Raw genomic sequence first — 26,149 nt, forward strand, 5'->3', positions numbered from 1 at the left:
GATGGTGCTTCGGGTGCTAATCAATACTATCACTTAAGGATTCTAAACACAACATTATGACCTTGTTGCCGGTGTCTATCAGCATAGATGGTTGGAGACCAGTAAGTAAACATTGACCTTATCGACCCACGCCTACTTGTAATGCGTATTTTAGAAAGACTACAAATCTTCCTGTTATTCCCCACCAAACAGCAAAACAACAACAGGAACAAGCCATTTGATGCATGTTGGGCATGGGATCCTTGAACGATCTGGAAGCTCAGTTGTCGATTCAATTAAAGTCGTTGGAAAATGTGCTAATACCAGAATTTTACAGTGGAGCAAAGCCTTTCAGCATTTACGGGATGTGAACCAAAAAGACGCCTCACAATCACTTATAGGTACTGTTTTGGTGAGAGTACGATCACACGTGTATTTTTTTACAGTACTTGTTGAGTTCACCTTTTCTTACTGAGGTCAAATCCTCAACAATGAGCAACTCTTCTCACCTCTTAAAAAGCCTCTTGTTTCCTTTCGGGTGAAGCAAGCAGTGTCAAGTGCGCCCAGACTAATTTACAATTGCTTGACATCAGCATGTGTTGCAGCTTTGATATGTTGAGAGCTGCTTGCTAAGAATAATATGTCAAGCTGATGTCACGGGGGACTTGTGTATGTTATACTTTCCTTGAATGATAGGTGTTTGTATGTCAGGTAAACCCATTAAAATACATTCATTTTCCACCGCATATTCCACCATGGTCATCAACGCTTGCCATCACGCCAGTAGAACCAAACCCGCTTACTTCCAACCGAAGAGCGTATTGTGAGTTAGTTGAGGTTTGTTTTGCATGTGTTATCTGATCTGGTTTTAATGATGATAAATTGCGACAAGACCATGTTCAGTCACTCACTACTGAGAACTGTCTGACCATTTCATTTGACATGGAGAACAAAATTGAGATAAATAACGCCTGGAGGGTACAGTTGCATTAAGCGTTTAAAAAGAAGTCACCACATTTTGCGCTGAAATCTTTGATGATCCAGTGGAAATAAAAACCACTCTATCATGTATGTATGTTGTTTCTCTTGGCTCAAGATCTGCTCCTCCAACTGTTAAGCAATAATCAGGCTGGAGAAAATTCCCACAAAGACTTTTCATGGCCAAGTCTAGGCTGACATAGAAATGCAAAGGAAGCGATACAGTGCCGGGGTCAAATTGTTCCACTTTTGATTGAACTGCTCGGGACAAAGATGCCACATGTACTCCTGAAAGAGAAGTTGACGAAATGCAATACCCCACCCCCACCCCCGCAACCAAGCCAGTGATGTCACTTTTTCCCCATGGATCTTCTACAGTAAAAATGTGCAGGCTTCTTGCTGGTGTGATTAGACATAACATGCTGACCCAGAATGCACCGAGTAGTCCCACTGCCCGAAAAGGGAAAGGAATGTTCTCCAGTCACTCCTTGACGTCTTGGTGTAAACAGAGTTCCTGGAGGGCATAAATGGCTCGCGCGCTCATGTAAATACACCAACAAGAAGGATGATCTCATTACTTGCTGATAGCGTAAATGCAAACAAAGTGTCTCTGGGCCTTGGGAGTGAGTGAGTGCTTTCCCGATGTAGAGAAATTGCAGTGTAGTGTATAAAACGACTAAATGTTTTTCTCTTGCAGGGAGAAAAGGGTGATCCTGGTCTGTCTCTTGGCCAAGCCCCACAAGGACAAAAAGTATGTACCTCCTTCGAAAGTGACTGGTCAGTTGCTGACATTAAGATACGTTGTTGTATATAGACACTTCTTGATTCACTCATTGACTCATTAACCAATCAGCATTTGGACTAGACCCCTTGGAATCATAATTTTGCATCTTACTAAGACATTTTGGACAATTGTATGCTTGCAACAGGCCCTTTTCTGTAACAAGCATGACTAAAATCAAGACATGCTTAGATGAGTTTGGTGTGGCAGAACTTTCATTAAACCCTGACCTGAACCCCATCAAACACCTTGGGGTTGAATGGACTGGACTAGTCGCCAACCAACAGCTGTGCACATACAGACAAACAAGCATTCACACTTACATTAACTTAATAACATGTTTTTGTAATGTGTGAGGAAGATGGCGTATCCGAAGAAAACCCATGCAAGTGAACACCACAGGAAGGCCAGAGACGAGATCAGTCAGCAGTTGGACTATAGATCTCTTATCGTTCATCTTTCTTAGACAGTTTAGACAATTGTATGCTTGCAACTTTGTGGGCAAGACCCTTTTATGTTCCAGCATGACCAAAAGCAAGGTCCACCAAGGCACACTTGGATGTACAGTACTTCAACCCCAACAAACACCTTTCGGATGAAAGGACAAAACTTCCCATAGACACACTTCAAAATCTCAGAGAAAGTCTTCTCAAACGAGTAGAAGCTTTTGTAAGGGGGAAGCTCCGTAAAGTTGTGCTTTAAGATTTAAGTGACCCGACTTACGGGTTTTCGAGATACGAACCGCTGTTCGGAGGATTTATTTATTTTTTGCTTTGGCTTACAGGTAAAAATCTGACATACGAGTGCTGAATGGGGGCAGTGAAATCAACTAATTTCTCAATGAGCAGCAGTTTGGCAGATAGATAGTCAACAATTCTTCTTCTGTTTCACCCCCGAGTTGACGTTTTCTGTCAAACTAAACACAAAACAAAGATAATTAGATGTTGTGTAATTAAAACAACCACATAACTATTGCCTTAGTAACGCTTAGAAAGGCGAACAAACAATGCAAAATGCCATACACAGGCTAACAAATAGGATCAGTGCCATGGTGTTATAAACCTCTCATGCAACAGATATTTGAAAACAAACCTTAGAGCAAAATGCAGACATAAAATATCAATACCCACAGGCATATATTCTTTATCCTCTGTGAAGAACGACTAATATTATTGCAGCTAATTGAGAAGCTGTGACCACCTCCATAAATATCTGGATGTTTGTATTATACTGCCCCCAGGTGGTCAAGGCGCTTACCCCAGAAGGAGCAGCACAATGTCCATTGAATTGAAGCAAAACATGTACTTTACATTGTATTTAATTGTCTTTGTAAAATATTATTGAGTGTTATTCCTCTTGTTAAAAATCCCATTACTAAACGTTTTCTTTTTTTATTCGGGTGGCTGGAACAGATTAATACCGTTTCTAGTCATTGCAATGAGGACAGATGACTTGTGATACAAGTGTTTTGTGTTATGAGGGTGATCACGGAACCAATTCAACTCGTATCAAAAGGCACCACTGTATAACTATATATTCTACCATTTTCAATTCCTGTTGGTACAGTGCTAAATACTTTTGCCTAACACAGCTTACATTGAATGTGACCCACTTTGTCCTTCTAGGGAGAACCTGGTGTCAAAGGCCCTGCTGGACCACCTGGACAACATGGGCGAGAGGTAGGATGCATCTGTTTTGTCTCACGATCTGTTTATGTTTGTACATGTAGTTAAGTCTGGCACGAAGGCATCTGTAACATGTTACAGGACCATGTGTGTGATATTGTGTGTCTTTTGAGCAGACATTTGAATATCAAGCCTTCTCCCTGCTCCTCCTCCTCCTCGTCCTCCTCCACCCCCTCCCTGCCCTGATGTGAAATCAATATTTCAAAGCCAAAAAGTGGATGTTAGGCTGTTGCTTGGAATGGAACGCAGGCATACCAGGAGCACACCTGTGTTCTGGATTCACTGTAGTTTGTACATCTGCAAGTCAGATTTGAAGCTGACGGAGTGAAGCGTTCCATTTGACTTGGTGACATTAGCGCACGCTCTCTCAAAAGAGGTTACCAGTTCAGTTTTAGTGCCGTCCTGCACGCTTTTGCTCATGTGTGTGATTCTTTACATGCTACATGTCAACCTGTCACATTGATGATGATGAGCAGTGAACCCTTCCCCTTACGACCTTGTTCTTTGCATTATAGCCTTGGCACTCTTCCCTAAACCCTGATATTCCGCTTTCTGGAATCACACAGCCCAAGCGATTTCCAACACTAACCTTTCCCACAGGTTATCCATTCATTTGTTTCCCAAATGGATAGTAAAGGAAGTTCTAAACACTGACACCTGCTTTGAGGCACTTCGTGCAATATGGGACATACTGTACATCAGAAAGCATTGAGCTATGCTACACTATCTTACTATAAGCGTTAAATTGACTGGTTGAAGATTAAAATCAACACTGTTGTGGCAATGTTCTATAATACTGCAATAATCATTGGGAAACACCAGGAGTCTTCTTTTTTTGTTGTACAGTATTACTGCAGGAAGATTATACATGGAATGCAGTATAAAAGCTACTGTCACAATAAACATGACTCCAAACATTTGAGTAGCCAGTTACATGAAACAGAAAGTACAAAAACAACATTGGGCAATAGGCGAAAGAAAAGTTGAAAGAAAAACAGCTTATTACTGTATGTGATCACATGTAGTAGTTTGTCCTGGGTCATTTCTATTGCAACATAATACAGGACTGTGTGTATTGTGTTATCATTGAGCGTCTTCAATGAACCTAACATGCATGTTTTTGGAATGTGGAAGGGGAGCCAGAGCACTCGAAGAAAACCCACAACAGCACAGGGAGAACGTAGGATGGCCGGAGCCCAGATTCAAACCCAGAACCTCAGGACTGTGATGCAGATGTGCTTTGACAAATAGCTTGAAATGCCAATAAAACTATGGTGTACTGTAAGGAGAGACAAAACCACACAAGTGCCCTTCTAAAATTGGTCAATTTCACTGTAACAACTATATAACCATCTTAATAAAAGGCTCTCTACGTATGCAGTGCCAAATCATATAAATGGGGCTCATTTAGCTAGCTAAATTACCTCTGGATCCATTGGTGGCCAACTCAAAGAAAGTAATGTTCTTAGCCTTGGGCCCCAAGAGTCCCATTTGAACCCCAGAGGCTCCAGGTTGAAATTCACCTCCAAATAAATCTATCCATCCATCCATTTTCTGAGCCGCTTCTCCTCACTAGGGTCGCGGGCGTGCTGAAGCCAATCCCAGCTATCATCTGGCAGGAGGCGGGGTACAACCTGAACTGGTTGCCAGCCAATCGCAGGGCACATACAAACAAACAACCATTCGCATTCACATTCCCACCTACGGGCAATTTAGAGTCTCCAATTCATGCATGTTTTTGGGATGTGGGAGGAAACCGGAGTGCCCGGAGAAAACCCACGCAGGCACGGGGAGAACATGCAAACTCCACACAGGCGGGGCCGGGGATTGAACCCCGGTCCTCAGAACTGTGAGGCAAACGCTCTAACCAGTCGTCCACCGTGCCGCCTCCAAATAAATCGAATTTAAAAAACATTTCACAGATGTTTTTAATAAAGATTCTTAACAACAGCAAGAAAACCATATTGTGACGCCGAATGCCAAAATTGTTGACATTCATCTGGCGGAATCCGCTTTCCAAGGAGGAACCCACCCTAAATTGACTTAGTCGTGGAGCAAGAGTATCTCCTGAGATCTACAGCAAATGGGGGAAACTATATTATTTTTGCTTTGATGTGCTATTACGTGCACAGCTTCATTCTCCTTGAGGCTAAAGATTCCTTATCAATATACTAAAAGGTCACAGCAAGGTAAGGGAGTCTGCGGGAAAAGCACACACACTCACATGGCGTTAATCAAAAAAGCGCATATCTAAAATAATGTGTTATGCAATCATTTAATGCAGACTGAAATCTCATCTCTCAGCATCTTTCCTCATGAGTCATAGAACATGTAGTCATGGGAAAACACTGATCTACTTCCTGATCATTTATGGTAATCTCTCGCTGGGCGTTGTCTGACAGTCTGGCTCAAATCCGGACACATCTGGGTTAAACCTTTTCACGCGCACTAATACTGCGACTGCAAATAGCGTATTAAAATTCACTTTTGCATCCAGTGAATTAAAGAGATGCGATCCCCTTGGCTCAGCTCAAGGCCACTCGACACTTCATTCCATCCAGCTGCACGCAACTAACTCCTTTACAAATCATCTGGGTCATATTCCTGCCCCGGGAGCCAAAAAGACAACCTTACTCAGCACTTTTTATTCAAATGTCACAAAAATTCCATCACTTGCCAGGGGTGGGGGGAAAAAGTAGTCCGGGAATCATGGACAGACTGGCCCAGTTAATGCGCACCGTGGGGAGCCAGCCAGCCAGCAGCACATATTTCATGTAACCCAAAGATTAAAAAATAATAGTAATAAATGAATTTGGTGCTCTTTAGGACAATAATTCATGGAATAGTTAAAAATCTCGAAGACCTAAAACTAAAAATATAAACAGAAATGCTTAACAGGCAATATACTGCCAATCAAGTTTACTGTTGATTAGAAAGATAGCTGGGATAGGCTCCAGCACGCCCGCGACCCTAGTGAGGATAAGCGGTGCAAAAAATGGATGGATGGCTGGATAGAAAAAGTGCCAAGTAGCAACATTAATGACAACACAGGTAGATCAAAACTACCTGTTTTTATTGAAGATGTGTAATACATTTTAAAAGTCTGGAGCGTTTCTTTAAATGCTGCTTTGTCAACATGTTCAATAGCTACCGTAATTTCTCGTGTATAATGCGCACCCATGTATAATTGGCACCCACAAAGTTGACCTAAAAATTCTGGAAAACCATTCTACCCATGTATAATGTATTTTTACAATGCATGATTTTGCTTATACCCATATGATGAAAACGAAGTATTATCTGGATTTTGTTAGTTTTTTCAAATAATTATTCTGAAGTTAAGCAATTTATATTGTAACACGTAATAATTGATTTTTATTTATTTTGAAATTCACAACCCTACTTTTATTTAGTAAATGAGAAAACACACAGTGTTACTCATATGTTTAATTACCCAGACAGAATTTGCAAGATGGGAACAATTCTTTAAAGAAAACATGAAGGGCCAGGCAAATTAAACACATTTATCGACACATTTATTTATCATCAACTGTGCAGCTTATCCTCACTAGGAACGCGGGCGTGCCAGAGCCTATTCCAGCTATCTTCGGGCGAGAGGTGGGGTACACCCTGAACTGGTCGGCAACCAGTCGCAGGGCACACATAAACAAACAAGCACTTGCACTCACATTCACACCTACGGGCAATTTAGAGTCTTCAATTAACCTACCACGCATGGTTTTGGGATGTGGGAGGAAACATTAGAACCTGGAGAAAACCCACGCAGGCACGGGGAGAACATGCAAACTTCACACAGGCTTGGGCCGGGATTTGAACCCCGGTCCTCAGAAGTGTGAGGCGGATGTGCTAACCAGTCGTCTACCGTGGCACCAGAAAAGCATCATGAAACAAAACATAACCCTAAAGAAATTAATGATGGTTCAGTCATCACTCGTATTTAAAAACACAATATTTCACAAATTCTGCCAGGGTATGTAAACTTATGAGCACAACTGTACAAATGTGCAGTCATACGTACCCCTGTCATATTGGAATGAAAGTGTTGGCTCCACCTTTTTCAGCTTTTTCATAACCTCTAGATGGTGGCATATATTGATAAAATGTGGAAGTGTTTTCCATTTCCCCTATATCTATGTATAATGTCCACTATTGACTTTTGACAATTTTTTGGGGGAAAAAATGTTCATTATACATGAAAAATTACAGTACATCTAATTACAATTAATGCTATACTGTATATAATGTGAGCATACATGCGCCATATTCACATTTGTATTTGCATTGTTGTGCAAAGGGTTCCATAATTGCAAGCTGACGGGAAACATGACATGTCCCACCATGTTTTTTTGCTCCCAGCTGAAGAAATTGGGTGGGATGGCTGTGTTTAAAATGGATCTTGTCACGTTGAGGTTTTAAGTTGAGTTGTCTTTGTTGCGACTTCATACGAATTCAATCATACATACATACAAGCTCGTTGGTGTTAGCAGGATGGCCGCGTTCATCTGGCTTGAATCTAAAATGTTTCCACATCGTCGCGGTAGCATTAGGCTTTGGAACTGATTCTATTTATTTTTCGATCAATTTTCTGTTACTGCAGCTACTGGCTTGCCATCAGAAAATTTAGCTTCGTGTACGCTAGCGCCCGCATTTAATACACGGGTGCGCACACACACACTCTTCACTACCTTTGATTGGTTTAAAGACCATGATGATACCCCTTTCAGTTTCATTTGCTTTGCCAGTGGTTCTCTTTTAGTACCACCTCAAAAAATACTTAGCTCTCTAGTACCACCATAATGGCAAACATTTAAATACAGTAAAGCACAGGGCCGCAGCCAGAAATTGTTGGGTGGGGTGGCCGTGGTTTGATTCCTAAAAGGTATATCTGTATTATTGAAAGCCACTGTCACATTATTCACAGTTTGAACATTAACAATGCGCTTCAATATAGGAAAATAAAAGTATGTACTTATTTAATGATACCAAAATGTAAAATGTATTGCAGAAATAAACTCAATACAACAAACAGTACTTGAAGAATAAGTCAAATATATTGTACTGTATTAATACGTTCAGTACAATTTAATTGTATTTCTAAAAAGTACTGTACTAGTACTTAAAGTAAAAAGAATGTACTGCGCATTAAAAGTCAAAGTCTTTATGCATAGCTACAAACACCATTCTCATACATTTGATTGTATTGCATGTTTTAAATGTTTTACATTGTATTTAAAAACACTAAAAGGAGGCGTTTGTGCAATTAGAACGAAATGTCACTGAATGCCCTCTGTCCTGCTAATAGTCAACGCTTTTCATTGAAACACATACAAACATAAGTCAACATAAACAACAAGCCTAACTCAATAACCGGCCGACTGGTTAGAGCGTCTGCCTCACAGTTGTGAGGACCGGGGTTCAATCCCCGGCCCCGCCTGTGTGGAGTTTGCATGTTCTCCCCGTGCCTGCGTGGGTTTTCTCCGGGCACTCCGGTTTCCTCCCACATCCCAAAAACATGCATGGTAGGTTAATTCACAACTCTAAATTGCCCGTAGGTGTGAATGTGAGTGCGAACGGTTGTTTGTTTGTATGTGCCCTGTGATTGGCTGGCAACCAGTTCAGAGTGTACCCTGCCTCCTGCCCGATGATAGCGGGGATAGGGTCCAGCACGCCCGCGACCCTACGGAGGAGAAGCGGCTCAGAAAATGGATGGATGGATGGATGGATGGAAAATGTTTGGACTGTACTATTTTTGATTGTTGCGATTGCTTCCATTGTGACTTAAAAGACAAAAAGAAAAAATCAATCTCTAATAAAAGTGAAGAAACAAATGGTGGTGTGCCATGTTTTAGTTAATTTTTTTGGTCTGTATGTTAGCTATTTATTACTTAATAGGCATCTAGGAAATCATACTTTTTAGTGTCTGCTTTTGCCGAACTAAATAACGGGGTAATGAATGAACCAGCAATAATCAAAGCGATAGCTCTTTCCCTTGTGTTTTTGCCCTCGGTGGAGGTAATAACAATCAGTGTATGCTAAACATTTACAGAACAGCTCAAACACAATAGAATAGAATACTTTTTACCGTCACTATACACATATACAATGAGATTTATTTCTTGTATGCATTCTAGTTTTACACTGTTTTTTTTCCCTCCTGTTTGCATTTTGCATGAAAAAGGCCATGATCCATACATAATCAAGAATTCTGTCAGTATTGTTGATAACATACAGTAAAATGCCAGGAATGTAATTGTTTTTTTTCCCTAATTTATGAATCCCAAATAAGTGTGTGTTCGTATACTGTATTGCATTACTGTATGTTATTACACTCAAATACAATGTGACTTTGTGTAACTTTGAATAGGGAAATCCCCAAAACTCCTTATGCAACATAAATGACACTAAAATTCCATCACTTGGCAGGCTGTGTAAAATGATGACCGACCGCAGTTTGCCTGACACTTTTTTGCCAATATTGTTTTTATTGTAATCTGTGGCCGACTGGCTGTCTCAGTGCCAGATAAAGCCCCTCAGTCTCTCCAGAGAATGCGAAGGTTGCCTTGGAGTCAGTCAGCCCTGTTAAGTGACACTTGATTAGAGTATTCGCAGCTCTGATTTTTCTTTCTACAGCCAGCTCTGAAGATGGTGAAGCACTGGAAAAGAAAGTCTTAAGGGTTCTTTCTTTGTGGTGAAATAACATGCTCACCATTTTTATTTGCTGAGTACGCTTTCCCTGTGAAGGGGGAAGTGCTTCACCAAGAGGGAATACATTCTTCTTGAATGGGGGGGGGGAGGGAAAACCCATGGAAAGAACTTTTTTTTGGTCTGGCTAGCAAACTGTGTTACTTGTTGTGGCCTGGTTGTGTGGTCTATATCCTCTTTGAAAGGACAAAAAAAACTCTTTTTTTTCCCCCCAAAGGCTTCTTATTCTACTTGTACTATGGTCTACTGACTAATCTTAATTGTGGTTATTTGGCTTCCTCTGAAGACTCATTCTTTCCCTGATTTTTGAGCCACTTATTTCTAACGCAAAGCACATGGGAATAAAAAAAAAAACATCACGCCAATGACTTTGAAAGTCTTGATTGTGAACTACCAATACTTTTAGAATAAAGCGTGTGACGAGTGATTAGTTACTCACTAATTGGTATGCAGCATCAGTGGGTGTCAAGGTGGTAACTAAAGCTGAGCATTATTATCACTTAATTGATAAATTAAGTGTTACGAATTAGGTTGAATGTGCCGAATTTACTGTTGATGAATGGGGTCTTGAAGCAGCTGAAGGCAAAAAATAATTAATTACTGTTGATTTACTGTAAAGAAGAGCATGAGATCAGCAACATGAAGTTGACAGACGTCCGCAATAACACCTCTGAAAACTCTAAAAACTAAAAATAAAACTCTAAAGTGTAATGTGTGAGTACAACAACAACAAAACACTTCTGATGTAGATTTAAAAAATAAATTGGACATTTGGAGTTTTGTGGATTCTTTGCATTCTCATGGCGAGTGCTGCCGCCCTTTGATGATTGGCTGCCTCCTGCCAACGCATGTACAACTTGTACTTTCAACGTGTAGTTGAATTAATTGTTTTTTTTGGGCGTGGAAATGCACCGACAGACTCCCCCCACCTCCCCACTGATGACCGCTGATCGAGATAGTCCACTTCAGTTGTGTTTGGCCGCATTGCTCTGTGTGCGGCAGGCCTGAGACAGATGGAACCAGAGGGCATTACAATTCCCCAGATAAGAGGGCACAAATACTTGACTTTGCCCGGTTGTGACAACCCTCGCTACCAGAGGCTGCTCTTCTTCAGACTTTTGGGTCATGACTGTTCTGTAACAAACCTAGAAGCCTATTGGTTTTAAAGGCTGTCCAACTCCAAAAAGGCTGACTGAACCAAGGGTCAAAGTCATATCAGTGTGTATTTTATTGTCAGTGCTCTGCTCATTTTATCAGCAAATAGCAACATTGGGAAATTCCAAAGAGCTTAGGTCACGTACTGTACATATCGTTAAATTTCTCAACAAATTCTAAATGGTTGTTTCTTGGTCAACAGGGACAAAAAGGCCATCTCGGTCCTGCTGGTCTGCCTGGTGAACCTGTGAGTATTTTATTTTTTTAAAGTAGGGAACACAAATAGGTATTTGTAACATCTTAACTGTTTTAAGAATGTGAGCAATCCCAGACGTGACAAACAAACAATCAGCAACTGTGTACTTACTTCCCTTCTGGGGCTGGATTTACCAAAGGTTTGTATGTGCTGTACAAAATTGGGGCACAAATTTGATTACGCATGCAAACAGATATGGAAGCTGGTCTACTACCGGGATCACATCTGCCAAGCGTACTAAACTGCCGTCAAGTTCATTCCGTGCATTGTGGAAGGGGTATATGCAAATGTGATTTATCAAACATAAGACGAATTGCGCTGGCTGATTTTACGCCATTGAGTCTGACGGGTAGGTGCAAACCAGCGAGCAAAGTGATGCCAGCGTAAGTGCAGGCAAAATGAGAGGTCTTTAAAGAAGACTCTACAGCAAGGGTTCCCCGTATGTCTTTTATTTATATATACAATACAAGACACAGAAGAGGATATTAACCTAGAAACATCAGCTATCAGTCGTTCAGGAATCTTGGCGCGAAAGAGAGACGCTGCTGGCAAGCGCACAAGTGGGCTAAATGCTTTGGACACCGGAGGCTATTTGCAGCACTCCCCTACTCCCAAATCTTGTGGACTCTCTCTGCTAATTAACTTCCTGTCTCATCCAGCTTCGGATGCAAATATCACATACCACACGCCTTTATATTTATTACATGCATATTACACTTTTTGCAGTTAATTTGCTAGTTCTCAAATTTCGTAACAGTATTGTGCATGAGTTAAAATCCCATTCAAGAGTACGCCAGCCATTACAAATGGAGGCAATGCTGCTTTAAAATCCATCTTTTCCTCATAAAACATGTGAATCAAATCTTATGAGTTACCAGAATGACATCATTGCCTTCCACAAACACCACTACATTCTTTAATTTGATGTCAGCATGTTTGTATAATAAATTTTAAATAGCTTAAATTTGGACTCTACTGACTATTATAACATTCCTTACTTTTATTGTAGCTTCCATAATGAACTGGGCTGATACGTTGACTACTGTTAGTTTTGGTCTCCACAAATGGATTCAATTTGTATATTCAATTAATATAATAGATTAGCATTGGGCTCTTTTTATTGTAAATCAATTATTCCGTTCTTACTGCAGTTGTGGCCATTTAATGAGAACACCTGAATTGAGTGAACAGCACAAATAGCCTGTGACGCATTCTTCATTTCAACTGCTTTATTAGGTAATCTTCTTTGGAAGTTTGCATTTAGTTTAAAAAGAGTCCCTGTGTGTGCTTTTGTTGGGATTCTTAGTGATTTATTAGAGCCCAAAAGTAATTTATGCGATATATTTGAACTTTTATTGCTCATCATGTATAATCTTGATGAATTCCAAATTATATCTCATCTTAAAGATCCAATATTGTATGTCTGCAGCACATTTGAATGTCTCTTCACATAATGTATCTGGTTCCATATCTGTGTCCCACAAAAAAAAAATAACCGATGATTTCTGACATCTTATCCTCACAAGGGTCACGGGAGTGCTGGAGCCTATCCCAGCTATTATCGGGCAGGAGGCGGGGTACAACCTGAACTGGTCCCCAGCCAATCGCAGGGCACATACAAACAAACAACCATTCACACTCACATTCACGCCTACGGGCAATTTAGAGTCTTCAATTAACCTACCACGCATGTTTTGGGAATGTGGGCGGAAACCGGAGTGCCCGGAGAAAACCCACGCAGGCACAGGGAGAACATGCAAACTCTACACAGGCGGGGCCGGGGATTGAACCCGAGTCCTCAGAACTGTGAGGCTGACGCTCTAACCAGTCGCCCACCGTGCCGCTGGGCAAACCATGCTAAGGCCAATATGTTTTGAAAATGATGTCGTCGCAAACAATCAAATAAGAATGAAGCATACATATACTACGGGAGGAAGTTTATATCATTTCCAAAGATAGAAGATGTGAAGAAGGCATCACATATCCACTAGGAAGAAAAACTAGCATGGTTATCTTTGTAAAGGCAGAATATTTGAAACAGGTCTTGTTATGTGTACCTCATGAAATATCAGGTGAGTATATCTGTTCATATTGCGATAAACAGAGTGTGTTATTTTATTTGCAGTAATCAAGAGCAAATGCCAAATTATAGTGCAGTAGCTCTCCACTGAGTGTTTAAAGTGTGATGCTGCTTGCTTGCCTCAAGCAACACTCACTCGACTAAACGCCACTTCTTTCATGATGCCATTTGCTTGTTTATCCATAACCGCTGCATTTCTTTTATTATTACAACACTTTTTCCATCCCATTACTCAGAGGAGTGCGCATCCAACATAAAAACATATGTGCATTAAATAAGATGAGACTTCCTTCCTTACTGTTTTACCTCCTTCCCGTGCCTGTTTTGGTGTTTTAGTGTTTCGCTTTTGCGCTGATCTCCGTTTCATTCCTTCTCTCCAAAGGGCCAACGGGGAGTAGACGGAAGCCCCGGGGTCAAAGGTTATCCCGGCAGGCAGGTGCAGTAAATCTAGTCTTGCAGTGTTGTTTGAGCAGTTTTTTTTGTTGTTTTTTTTAAATTTGGGGCGTGGGGGTGATTGATACCTCCCCCTTTAAAGTAGGTTGTGACTTAATGACAATGACAAAATGTGGGAACACTAATCGAAACAATACATGCAATTATCATTAAACAATATGTACTAAGGCAAAAACAATTGAAAAAAAGAAATTCTCAACAATGGAATGAAACTAACCATTGCCAATGCTTGTATGTGTCATCCTATTTTAATATGTCAAAATGACTACAGTATTGTGAAAAACAAAAAACAAAAAAGCTTGTGGTGACTTGTCTATTTTTAAAACTTGTCTTAAAACCCATTTTGGCTTTCTACTCAGCCTGAAACTCAGCACTGTTTTAGTATTTTATTGTTTTTAAAGTTACATTTAATCTATTTGTTTGAATTTGCCATATGTTTAATTGTTTTTACGTTTTATTTTTATAAAATGTATAGTACTTTGTGTGGAGCTGTGATTTTTTTTTCAAGAACTCTAGAAAAGCTGCGTTTAGTCTGGCCAAAATAATAACTGAGATATGAATAATGGAGAAAAAATGTCTTTTGTGCTTAGAATCCACATAGTAAATGCATACAATGAAAACATTTTTTGTAAACACTGAATAAAAGTGAAATGCCCAAGAAAGTAAAGTGATAAAGAAGTAGCTGAGAAGGTGTCTGTCTGATGAGGAATTTAAAAATCAATAGGTCAAAGAGTCCAGACTGATCCAAAAGTCAAAGATATGGAAGTGCGTCTCGCCTTTTAAATTTTACTTAACCTTTTGCAAAACACAGACGAATGTTTCCCCCGTCTGTATGTTTAGGATATCTTTGGGTTCATGCACGGGTCTCGCTGGTGCTGAAGAGCACTTATTATGTCAAAAGTCTGATGCCTGCGGGTGGTTGCTTACTGTGTGGTGATGGATGAGATTTTAGCACCTCCTACCACGTGCAGGCTGGGAATCGGCCACACTGCAGAATGAAGCGGCCACGTCTTCTAAAATGGCACTTGAGCTTTATCGTCGCAGTGATGCATCCACTGGGATTGAGTCTAAATACTGAACGTAAAGCCTGCTGAACGCCACCCAAAAAATTTCATCAAGCTACTTAATGTATCCCAACAGGATAGAGTGGATTTACAGTCTGCCACATCTGCGAAGTATTTTATGTGGATAATACATGTCACATGCACGTTATGTGTGTCTAAAAGTACTTGAGATCATAACGTGCCAAAGGTGTTGTGGTTCCTTCAGGTTTGACACATTTACGACAATACAGTCAGAATTTGGATCTGCGCTGGCTGCATGACCAGCAGCGATGTTTACTTCTACACTACCAAGACCAAGTTCAAATACAGTCGATTCCCCAAAGACCAGTCACGAGCACTACAGTACTAATTTTTACCCAATGTCTTTTTAGAAAACCCACACTGTGGTTGCCAATGATGAATTTTAGTACGAAGTTACTACCAAGTTCCAATAGAGTGTTCCCCCACTATATCACAGTTCATCATTCGCGTCCTCGCTATGTCACGTTTTGTTAGGGAATCGCTTTTAATCGGAATTTACAGTGGTAGTGGCAGAGGCCTACCACGAATAGCGCAAATCCACCAGTAATTGTGTTTGTAAAGGGTTTGTAATTGCTGATAGATGATGCAAGATGGCGGAAAATAAATAAATGAGGCTCTCAACTCACTTCCAGTTGTTTCCTTGGCACCAAAGGGCCATCAGATGGAAATATCGTTATTGCTTTGACCAAAGCACAAAAACGGCCAATAGGTGAGTTTGTCAACAAATGAAAGAGAATCAGTTCCAGAATAAAATCCGCAAATGGGTGAATTCAAGAATGTCATATACTGTACCCCTGTTATTTGCTGAAAATCTCATCTATTGGCTGTTTTTGTGCTCAGGCCAAACCAGCAAATGCATTTTTTTGGCCCATCTGGGGAAATATCGTTGCTGTTGTTTGGTTTAATTTGGTTAATAGTATTTTTTCATGTGTTTGAAATGTAATGTTTTTTTGTTGACAGTCCTTGAGTGTACCTCATGCACCATCCTATGTAAAACAGGATGTTTCTGCTAGTCTCTCGCTGCATGCAATAATAGCCTGTATAATCTACCTTACCATTACAGTGTGCCTTTATTCCCTAACATTTAGTATTGTGTGTAAATGCCAAAAGGTGAGGCTACTGACTTAATATGGTTTTTGTAAATTGCTACGGTGCATATTTGTTTGCCAATGTGTGATATCACCGCAGTGGTACTACTACTCAATATAGACGTTTATGTAACATGGGCTCATGATTGGGTACATGCAAGATGCATGGTGTTGGTGATTTATGGTACTTTCTCTTTTAAGCACTTTGTCAATTACAAATCACTATTGTTGGTGGGGTGTCAATTATTCACAGATATTCACTATTAAAAAGACAACTCACGCTGAAGCTGCTTTCGAAGAAACTCACACTCAGACTAACCGACGTCACATGCCACCCCATCGGCCCCGCCTCTTGACGGCACATACATGTACACAGATGCTACAATACACACAGTATTGTTTATACATTTCATACTTGCAATTAGTTTTTTGTGTTCAAATACATTTGAACATTAGACCAAACGGTGCCCCGTTTCGTCCACTTAAATATTGGATTCCTTGAGAAATTTCAGAGGATGACTGGTCGGATACATTTTGCTTGTTATTATTTTATGATCAATGTTGCTGATTGTAACTATAAATACACATTATATATATTTTTTCCATTCAGGGTTTACCTGGACCTATAGGTGATATGGGGCCAAACGGAGTCAAGGTGAGTTAAATGTCAGGATAAGATTAAGACTCCTTTTGTTTTCATATACAGTACGATGAAAAAACTTTAAAATCATCAAACAAATCTAATATCTGACAAAGATAATTCAAGTAAACATAAAATGCAGTTTTTAAATGGTGATTTTATTTATTAAGGAAAAGAAAACTATTCAAAGCTACTTAACCCTGTGTGAAAAAGTAAAGGCCCTAAACTAACTAACTGGTTAGGCCACCCTCAGCAGCAACAACTGGCAATTACTGGCAATGAGTCTTTCACATCTCTGTGGAGATATTTGGTCCCACTCTTCCTTGCAGAATTGCTGTAATTCTGCAACAACGGAGGGTTTTCGAGCATGAACGACCTTTTTAAGGTCATGCCATGCCAGAGCATTTCGATCGGCTTCAAGTCTTGACTTTGACCAGGCCACTCCAGAACCTTCATTTAGTTTTTTTGAAGCCGTTAAGAAATTTACTTGCTGGTGTGTTTTGGGTCTTTTTCCTGCTCCAGAACCGAACTGCGCTTCAGCTTGAGGTCATGGACTGAAGGCCGAACATTCTCCTTCAGTATTTTCTGGAAAAGAGCAGAATTCATGGTTCCATCAGTCACAGCAAGTCGTCCAGGTCCTGAGTGGGAAAGCAGCCCCGTCACACTACCACCATGTTTGACTGTTGGTATGATGTTCTTTTTCTGAAATGCTGGGTTACATTTATGCCAGATGTAACGAGACACACACACCTTCCAAAAAGTTTCACTTTTGTCTTGTCAGTCCATAGAATATTCTCCCCAAAGTTTTCGGTATCATTCAGATGTTTTTTGTTTGTTTGTTTGTTTTTTGCAAAAGTAAGCCGATCCTTTATGTTCTTTTTTGGTCAGCTGTGGTTTTCACCTTGTAACTCTGCCATGGATATCATTTTTGCCCAGTCTCTTCCTAATTGCCGAGTCATGAACACTGACTTTAACTGAGGCAAGGGAGATATGCAGTTCTTTAGATGTTGTTGTCCTGAGTTCCTTTGTGACCTCCTGAATGAATCGCTGCTGTGCTCCTGGGGTAATTACTGTAGACCGGCCACTCCTAGGAAGGTTCACCACTGTTCCATGTTTTCTCCATTTGAGGATAATGGTTCTCATTGTGGTTCGCTGGAATCCTAAATCTTTAGAAATGTCTTTATGACACTTTTCAGACTGATAGATGTCAATTGCTTAATTTCTCATCTGTTCTTGAATTTCTTTGAATCGTGGCTTTTTTTTTTTTTTTTTTTTTTTTTTACAGCTTCTTGAGAATTCATTTTACCAAACAGGTTTGTTCTATTTGAGTGATTTCTTTATTAAACAGGTGTGGAGGTAATCAGGCTTGGCTGTGGTCTGTGTAAATTAACCAAAAAAATGTGATTGTTTGTGATTGTTTTTGATTGATTGGGGCCATTACTTTTTCACACATGGCCAGGTGGCTTTAAATAGTTTTCCGCAATAAATAGAATCACCATTTCCAAAGAGTATTTTATGTTTACTTTGGTTATCTTTGTCTGATATTTACATTTGTGTGATGACCTTAAATATTAAAGGGTACATTGCATGGTTATAGAATTGAATCTGTGGGTTCTTTAGTGACCGGTTTTACAGCAGCAATTTACTCTTTTATGAATTTGTTGACCATGATGTTACCCCAATATCATTTAGCTGTACTCTTGAATTCTCTTGTAATGTATGTTTTTCCACCGAGCAGGTCGGGCAGAAAGTCTTCAGAGATTCTTGACGCGAGGGTATGTGCCCTTGGACTACATCGTGGAAGCCAGCACCATGCAGTCCATGGGCATATACACTGGCCTCAAGGGCTGGCTCCACTTTATCAAAGTCTAAGAATCACATCTGGTGTCTTTGCAAAGATGTTTTTCCTTACTTGTGATGTCGGTGTCTTCATCTACCTTCCTCTCCTAATCTCTTTAGGGGCACATTGGCATCCCCGGGCTCTTTGGCCTTCCCGGTCCTGATGGCGAGAGAGTGAGTGTCAGTGGTCAGCCAAGTGATTAAATTCGCACATTCACACATTTCAAATTTATTAAATTGTAGTGGCAAGGTCCAAAGGTGCAAATTAGCACAGTCCCTGTTGGCATATTGGAATTACTGTGATCTAAATGTTTTAAACCCTTTCTCAAGTTCAGTGTGTGTGTGTCCCATATTTCATAACAACCCTAAAAATGGTTTTACAGTGAAACAGTTTATGATAAAAACACAGCGCCTAGAACTATTTTTTGACATATTTGTAATTGTAAAGCTCAATTGTTCAACTGTACGTTTGCTGTTTTTTCATGTTAGGTGGACTTACAAGAACATCGTATCTAAACAATGAGATACAGTACATTGGCCAATTTTATTATGGCTTACTACGAAAGCCGGATCCCTCGTTTATGTGTTCAGTTTTTAAGGATGGTAGTAAGATAAAACGAAAACTTTACTTAAAGCTCACAATGTTATTGAGCATTAATTGCATTGAAATTGACATCATCTTAAATCAGTTTAATTTGCTTTAAAAATATTACACTTGATACCCAAGGTCGTCTGCACTTGTTTTGTCATTATGAAATACTGCCAATTGCTTCTTACTTTCATCACGTAGTCGTGGTTTGAAGTGGAAGTGCATGTACAGATTAGGACACTTGGAGATACTGTAGCTGATGTGATAAAACGTTTTCGTTTGCTGTTCACTATACTTTTAACAGTACATACGAGAATCTCATGAAGTCAAAATCATCATAAAAGTGGAGATACAGGCATCGTTATTATTTATTAATATTTTCATTATTATTACTTTAGTTATTTTTTGTTAGCCACCATATCAATGTAAAGTTAACATTTATTTTCCTATATTCCTATATTTCATTACATTAACACTGTACTTAAATATAGGAACATTTAAAAAATTACTTAATGATTCAATTAAAATGTATTGCACATTTAAATACAATTGTAAAAAAAAAAAAAGAGAAATGTAAACATACATTTCTAAATGATCAAATGCAAATGTATTGTTTTCGCTTAAAAGAAAGTTAAATACAACTGAACTGTACTGATCAAACGTACTGTACTGGATAACAAAATAGTTGAAGCCACTATAATATTCATCCATCCATCCATTATCTGAGCCGCTTCTCCTCACTAGGGTCGCGGGCGTGCTGGAGCCTATCCCAGCTGTCATCGGGCAGGAGGCGGGGTACACCCTGAACTGGTTGCCAGCCAATCGCAGGGCACATTGAAACAAACAACCATTCGCACTCACAGTCATGCCTACGGGCAATTTAGAGTCTCCAATTAATGCATGTTTTTGGTACTGTATTTAATTCAACATTTAATTCAGAGATTCTTTCATGCACCACTAGAGGGAGTCCGTGGACCACCAGTAGTAGTAATACCACACTTTAAGAATCACTGTACTAGAGCTCTAATTACATAATATTTACCATAAACAATACTTCATAAGCGGTATGTTAAACCTGCTTGATGAAATGTAATTTTGCTCACTTGTTTGTTTTTTTGCTGCAGGGAATTCCGGGCGTTCATGGGAAGAAGGGCGAGATGGGTAGGCCGGTAAAGTTTTCTCTCAACACACTTTTCATCATCCTCATCTTAATAACACAGCAATTAAAAATATCATGCAAAGACAAAAAACGTCTCATTAATAAAAAGACAATGAATATGAATGTTTTTTATTGTTTTGTTCATTGTTTTTTTTAAAGTTCAAACATGCTTTTCCTGCAATTTGAAGGCACTTAAGGAAACGAAAGACATCGTACTTGTTTTTCATTAGCATACTTTGCTAATACAAAGTGTCAGTTGTGGTTTTGGCCCTATGACGCAGTGAGCCACACATCAGGCAAAGTCTATCGGCAGTGGCGCCTGGAAGTCAGCCTTCCATCTGTGAGGGCTTACATGGAAAATGGTGATACTGCTCAAGAGCACTCGTGTCGATGTGATGGGTCCCAGCAGGGGATTCAGTCAGGTCCTACATTTTGACATGAACACGGCGGCCAAAAGTAGGCCTCATCGTAGCCTTGTCATGAGTTATTTCTCTCTCAGTGAGCTCATTTGCTTTGCGTAATGTATTTTGTTTTCTTCTCTGAGTCAGCAGAAGTGAACGGCCTGCACAGATGCGAGAGTATACAGTACATACTGTAAATGTGCCATTCTAAAACAATCAGAGGTGTTTTATGCTCAGATGTCTGCAGTTAATTGAATTAAGTTTATGACTAAGAGACTGGCTAAAGGTTCTTAGACGAATCCTCTCATTAAAAAAAAAATGTATATATATTATTTTTTTTTTTTAAAGTCTCGCCAATTTGTTAAAGACTTGCATGTGTTTCTGATCAAACCAAGACATTTATTGGCATTTCTGGAAAGAGGCAACACTTTCCACATTTCCTGTGGGCTTCATGTTGCACCAATTACTGCTTATTGCTTTATACACATCAGCCAATTGTTCCAAATCAAATGCACAAAGGAAAAAAACTAAACTAAAAAAAAAAACTGTCTTTTGGTATTTTGAAATTAATTGGACCTCAGTCATCAAACAGAACACAACAGTTTTTTCTTACCCATCATGTTCGTCTTCCATAGGCGTGTGCAGTGCTTTTCAGTATATATGACTTATGTGGGGCCTCGCGGCTGCGTCACGTTTTTGTTCTGTCTTCATAATGAAATCAGCAGGATTCCATACACCAGTCGCAATTTATAAAAAAAAAAAAGAAAGAAAAAGCCTGCAGTAAGCATTTCTTGGGTTTATGTTCCAAGCAGCTTTATTCAACCATGTGGGCAAGCCCTGGCGGTTTCTGACGCTCACAGTATTGGAATTTCCTGCCAGTCGCTCAGGAATGAGCGCATGGGGGAGCACATCTGTTGGGAACTGCTGAGATTTCTTCTTAACACTTAGCGTGCAATTGAATGAAATCGTAATAGTAAGACTGTAAAAAAGCCACTCAGTTCCCCTCTACTTACATAACTACCTTGTCCATCTGTTTAGGGATTTCCTGGCGACTTTGGAGAGAGAGGACCCCCTGGTCCCGATGGCAACCCTGTAAGTACATGATACAGTAACCTTAGACTACACGCACAGAGAGAACATGTAAATGCCACACGGATAGCCTGAGCTGATACTCAAACCCAGAATCTCTCGATTGCAAAGCAGATGTTCTAACCTACCAATATGGCAAAAAAGTAAACAAAGAAAAAAATAAATAAATTGTAATTTCATTGCATATGATGGCTCTGGAATCTTACAAAGCCAGTCTTTTACGGTGTATATTGTTCTTTTTCATCTTCTCTTGACATTCCTTTTTGATAGAGTTTATTTTTTTGCAATAGGCTTTGCAATAAAGCTACAAATAGCCAGAGAAGAAACAAAACACATGCAGAGCTTATTCTTTGATGCTCGCTGATCTGAGATCTTCTGAAGTATGCTGATAGCTGAAGTTTTGTGCGAGTTAAGAGGAATCTTGCACGACCTCAGGGGATTTCTACCTTAGAGATTCCACTGTACTTGAAAAACAGCACTGACCTTGTTTTGACATAAAGCAATAATCTTTAAAAGTTAGAAAGGACAACACTGTTGTGTTGATATAATTCCCAACAGACAGGGTTCCTGCTCAGGGCAATGAAAATGTAGGATACTAATCGGAGGAATTGTTTGTCCATTAAGACCAATGACCCCCATGAAGGCTCTATGGGTCGTCTACCTGATGCAGTGCTTTAATGTCACTTGGGTTGTGTATGTGATCTGGCTCCTATACGAGTCTTTGGTGTTCTACTAAATGGTTGATACAATTCTGGTTGAAATTTGTGTTGGTGAGATTGACCTCTTGGTTAGGCCGTCTGGTGTCCAGTGAGAAGGACCCTTGTTGACCACAGAGATGAATAAGGCATAACAACGATTTTGGAATGGAGCATCTGTGTAGGACTTGGGCTCTACTCTGGAATGGGGAGTTACTTGACTATGCAATCCAGCTAAAATGTCAAAGAGCCTTGTTAAGTGTCATGGTCAACGGGTCTGATTTTCCAACCCAAAAGACCTGGGTTGATGGCACAACTTTTTCATTCCATAAATGGTAATGGACATGGTGGATCGGACCTGGAACCAAATTCCCTACGGCCGTTCTAATGGAGTATAGATGCAACAACTCTCTCGTTGATCCAAACTTGAAGGCATTATCATGAGTTCCAGTTCCCATGATGGACTGCTATCGTCTGACCTCTGAGATTTGCCCCCGAGGCCACATTTCCGGTCTGGTGTAGGAAGTAGGTCACATTTGGCTGCCTTCATCTCCTGTCGTCCTGTGGAGAACCAGAGGAGGTGACAGGAAGCCCACGCTGGGCAGCTTGTCATCTATCCCTCTGCTGGCCGTATAGCTGGGAGAAGATGTGGCCATGGCAGGCGGCTGCCGGCTTGATAACTCGGACAACAGAAGTCTCTGTGTGTTAAGCGCCAAGTGCTCAGTCAGCGGGCTAAACTGAAACAAAAAACCTGCACAGAAATACACTGGATTAACTGACGTATCTTTGGGTCTAATTTCTTCACTCCCTTTTCTCTCTCTAAGGGTGACCTTGGAGCTCCTGGCCCACACGGAGTTCGTGGTCTTTTTGTAAGTATTGCAATTGGTCCATCAGCCAGTTTAACACTAGATATTTGGACTTTACATGCATGATTTCCTAATCTGCCTTTTGTGTGTGTTGTTCATAAAGGGTGAGATGGGTCCTGCTGGCATTATGGGTTTACCAGGACCTCCAGGACTCAAGGTAAACACTGGAACTATTTTCCATGGTGAATGATATAAAAACAGCACACTTTGGCCTGTTATTGCTTAGGCATTTGTCTTTTTGCTTCCAAGGGTGTGTCAGGAAATACCGGTGAACCAGGACTGAAAGGTGATAAGGTGATCTGCACATGTATTTCTCAGATTATTAGTCCTTAAACAGCATTAGAGTAGTCTAGTCTCCCAAACTACCATATGTACATGATGACCACCAGCTATTCAATAATTATTTACTGCCTGTATTATTTGGGTGGTGGAAGGGGTTTAGGGGGTGGCACTGGGTCCTTGTGGCCTTCTCCGGATGGCCGGTGTTCGGGGCAGCTCGGTGGGGCCAGTGGACTACCCTGGGTCCCTCGGTGTGGGACGTGTCCTGTCCACCGGGCTGCTCTTGTGTGGACTCCTGGGCCCGACCACGCCTCTCAATAGATTGGGTGGGGTCCTCAGCCTCCGCAGTGCAGGGATAGCAATTACAGGACACTTCTGTCAGTCATTGTGCATGGGAAACGGTGTCAATTCACTTGCATGTGTCCGCAGACACACACCCGTGGGGGTTAGTTGGTTGGTGTGGGGCCACTCACTTATTGCAACAAATAACTTATGAATATGCGAACTGCTTGGGTATACCCTCACTCACACTCTGGTCCTATAGACGTTTATAATTTACATAGCCACTCCCACCAAACTTCAGTTGTACAGCCGGGTTCACGACCCTTGTCCTGCGTACTTCTCCTGTCCTTGTCCTGTCCTATCTTGTCGTGTTCTTCGCTCACAGGGTGTAGCACTACTGCCCCATACAACACTCATATCTAATGTGTGATTGTTCTAGGTATATAATGATTTACTTTCCTCATCTTGTTTACAGTTAGTTCTTTGTCTTTTGTTGTCTTCTTTTCTCACTCCCCTCTAGAAACCTTGTTCTGTTCAACTCTCACTCTCAATAAATATCCATTAAAACACTAAGAAACCACAGCGGCAGCTTAAAAGGTCCACTGTGACACAGTGAAACTGTTGAGGCATAAAAGGGATATGGATCCTCCTTTCTATTTGACCTAAGAGTCGAACAGGACAGACAAAAAAAAAATAATTTAAAAAAATATATTATTTGGTGTGGTGGACACTGTATTGTATCTCCTGTGCCATAAAAATGGTTTTCGTAATAATAGTTTTCCATGCCGCAGCTAATATTTTTAATAGGTATATAATATTAAATTGAACCAGGCTTTAGCTATTTTACTTGACAATCTTTTTTAAAAGCAAAGCTGTTTGATGGATATTGCGTTTGACATTTTTGATGACTTGCGCAGACTTTTAGTACAGTATGTCACTCATATTGCTTTTCAGCCACAAAATTATAATGTGGTATATGAAGTGTAGTTGAAGCACTGTTATTGTAACTGCTTGCAACTAGTTTTACAGTGGTTATAATTTATGGTATACTGTATATATTTGGCTGTGATTAATTATGAGGGTATGCAGTGGTGAGACACTGCCCTTGATGCGGTAGTTGTGGCAAGTTGTCATCTAAGGTCACTTTGACAGATTTTGACAAACCCATCCATCCATCCATTTTCTGAGCCGCTTCTCCTCACTAGGGTCGCGGGCGTGCTGGAGCCTATCCCAGCTAACATCGGGCAGGCACTGAAGTTAAAGCATGGTTCCCATTGGATATTTTGGCAGGCTGTAAAGAAATCACGCGTGAAACCTTAGTCTTAATCAAACCCTGCACTTAGCAATTAGTTGGATTAATAATACAAAGCGTATGTTGTACTGTTATTGTTTAATTGTTGCTGTTGTGTGTGTCGTGTATATTCCGCCTCTTAGGGGGACGTTGGCTTGCCAGGAGAACCAGGAGAGGGGGGCTTCAAAGGGGACAAGGTAAATTTACAGAATGCGAACTTCACTAAGTCAATGGTTCAATCTGCCAGATCTTTTTCTTAGTCTCAAACTAGTTAGTTTGTTAGTGTTATTGGTTGACCTATGTACACTAAAGTTGTACTTTCACAGGGCATCCAGGGGTCACCTGGTACACCAGGACTGACTGGAAGTCCAGGACCACAGGTAAATCCCCCCATAATTTGGTAGTTTTGATCACCCTTATTGAACCAGCTGCCAAAAAAAAACATCATCTACAAAGTGTTTGAAGCATTGAGTGTATACTGTGCGCTTTTATTGAAATACATACTGTTTTATGAGTCAGATCCAATTGTTTTGCAGTCGATGGCACATTTGTCTTTAGCTATAAAATGTGGGTTTAGTGATCATCATACATTTCAGGGTCAACCTGGTGATAAAGGCCTCGATGGTTCAGCCAGCCCTCCTGGCCCAGAGGTAGGACATGTTCCCATCATTTTTTTAACAAAGCAACATCAACGTATCATTGAAAAAAAATCATCAATAACAATATAACAGTGTAGAAAACGCTTCATGTGGATCT

General features: G+C 40.4%; 2 protein-coding genes across 4 annotated transcripts in view; one reads left to right on the forward strand and one right to left on the reverse strand.

Annotated features, from left to right (window-relative positions):
* LOC133475048 (collagen alpha-1(XXVII) chain B-like) overlaps positions 1-26,149 on the forward strand; it is a 69,778-nt gene that overhangs the window by 17,395 nt on the left and 26,234 nt on the right. For all 3 annotated transcript variants that reach the window (XM_061767359.1, XM_061767361.1, XM_061767360.1), the window contains 14 exons: positions 1,655-1,708; positions 3,364-3,417; positions 11,504-11,548; positions 14,020-14,073; positions 16,874-16,918; positions 18,863-18,916; positions 20,456-20,500; positions 21,930-21,983; positions 23,500-23,544; positions 23,645-23,698; positions 23,791-23,835; positions 25,537-25,590; positions 25,720-25,773; positions 25,990-26,043. In XM_061767359.1, coding sequence (XP_061623343.1) covers positions 1,655-1,708; positions 3,364-3,417; positions 11,504-11,548; positions 14,020-14,073; positions 16,874-16,918; positions 18,863-18,916; positions 20,456-20,500; positions 21,930-21,983; positions 23,500-23,544; positions 23,645-23,698; positions 23,791-23,835; positions 25,537-25,590; positions 25,720-25,773; positions 25,990-26,043 — 711 coding nt within the window. The remainder of the gene's footprint in view (positions 1-1,654; positions 1,709-3,363; positions 3,418-11,503; positions 11,549-14,019; positions 14,074-16,873; positions 16,919-18,862; positions 18,917-20,455; positions 20,501-21,929; positions 21,984-23,499; positions 23,545-23,644; positions 23,699-23,790; positions 23,836-25,536; positions 25,591-25,719; positions 25,774-25,989; positions 26,044-26,149) is intronic.
* zgc:101858 (uncharacterized protein LOC449555 homolog) overlaps positions 17,041-26,149 on the reverse strand; it is a 42,064-nt gene continuing 32,955 nt past the window's right edge. Inside the window, exons 11-15 of the transcript XR_009787707.1 lie at positions 21,905-21,981; positions 21,505-21,596; positions 20,435-20,538; positions 18,816-18,902; positions 17,041-17,488 (exon numbers count right to left, since the gene is read on the reverse strand). The gene's annotated coding sequence lies outside the window, so the exon portion shown is untranslated. The remainder of the gene's footprint in view (positions 17,489-18,815; positions 18,903-20,434; positions 20,539-21,504; positions 21,597-21,904; positions 21,982-26,149) is intronic.

The sequence above is a fragment of the Phyllopteryx taeniolatus genome, chromosome 3 (assembly GCF_024500385.1).
Source record: "Phyllopteryx taeniolatus isolate TA_2022b chromosome 3, UOR_Ptae_1.2, whole genome shotgun sequence".
In the NCBI taxonomy this organism is placed as follows: domain Eukaryota; kingdom Metazoa; phylum Chordata; class Actinopteri; order Syngnathiformes; family Syngnathidae; genus Phyllopteryx; species Phyllopteryx taeniolatus.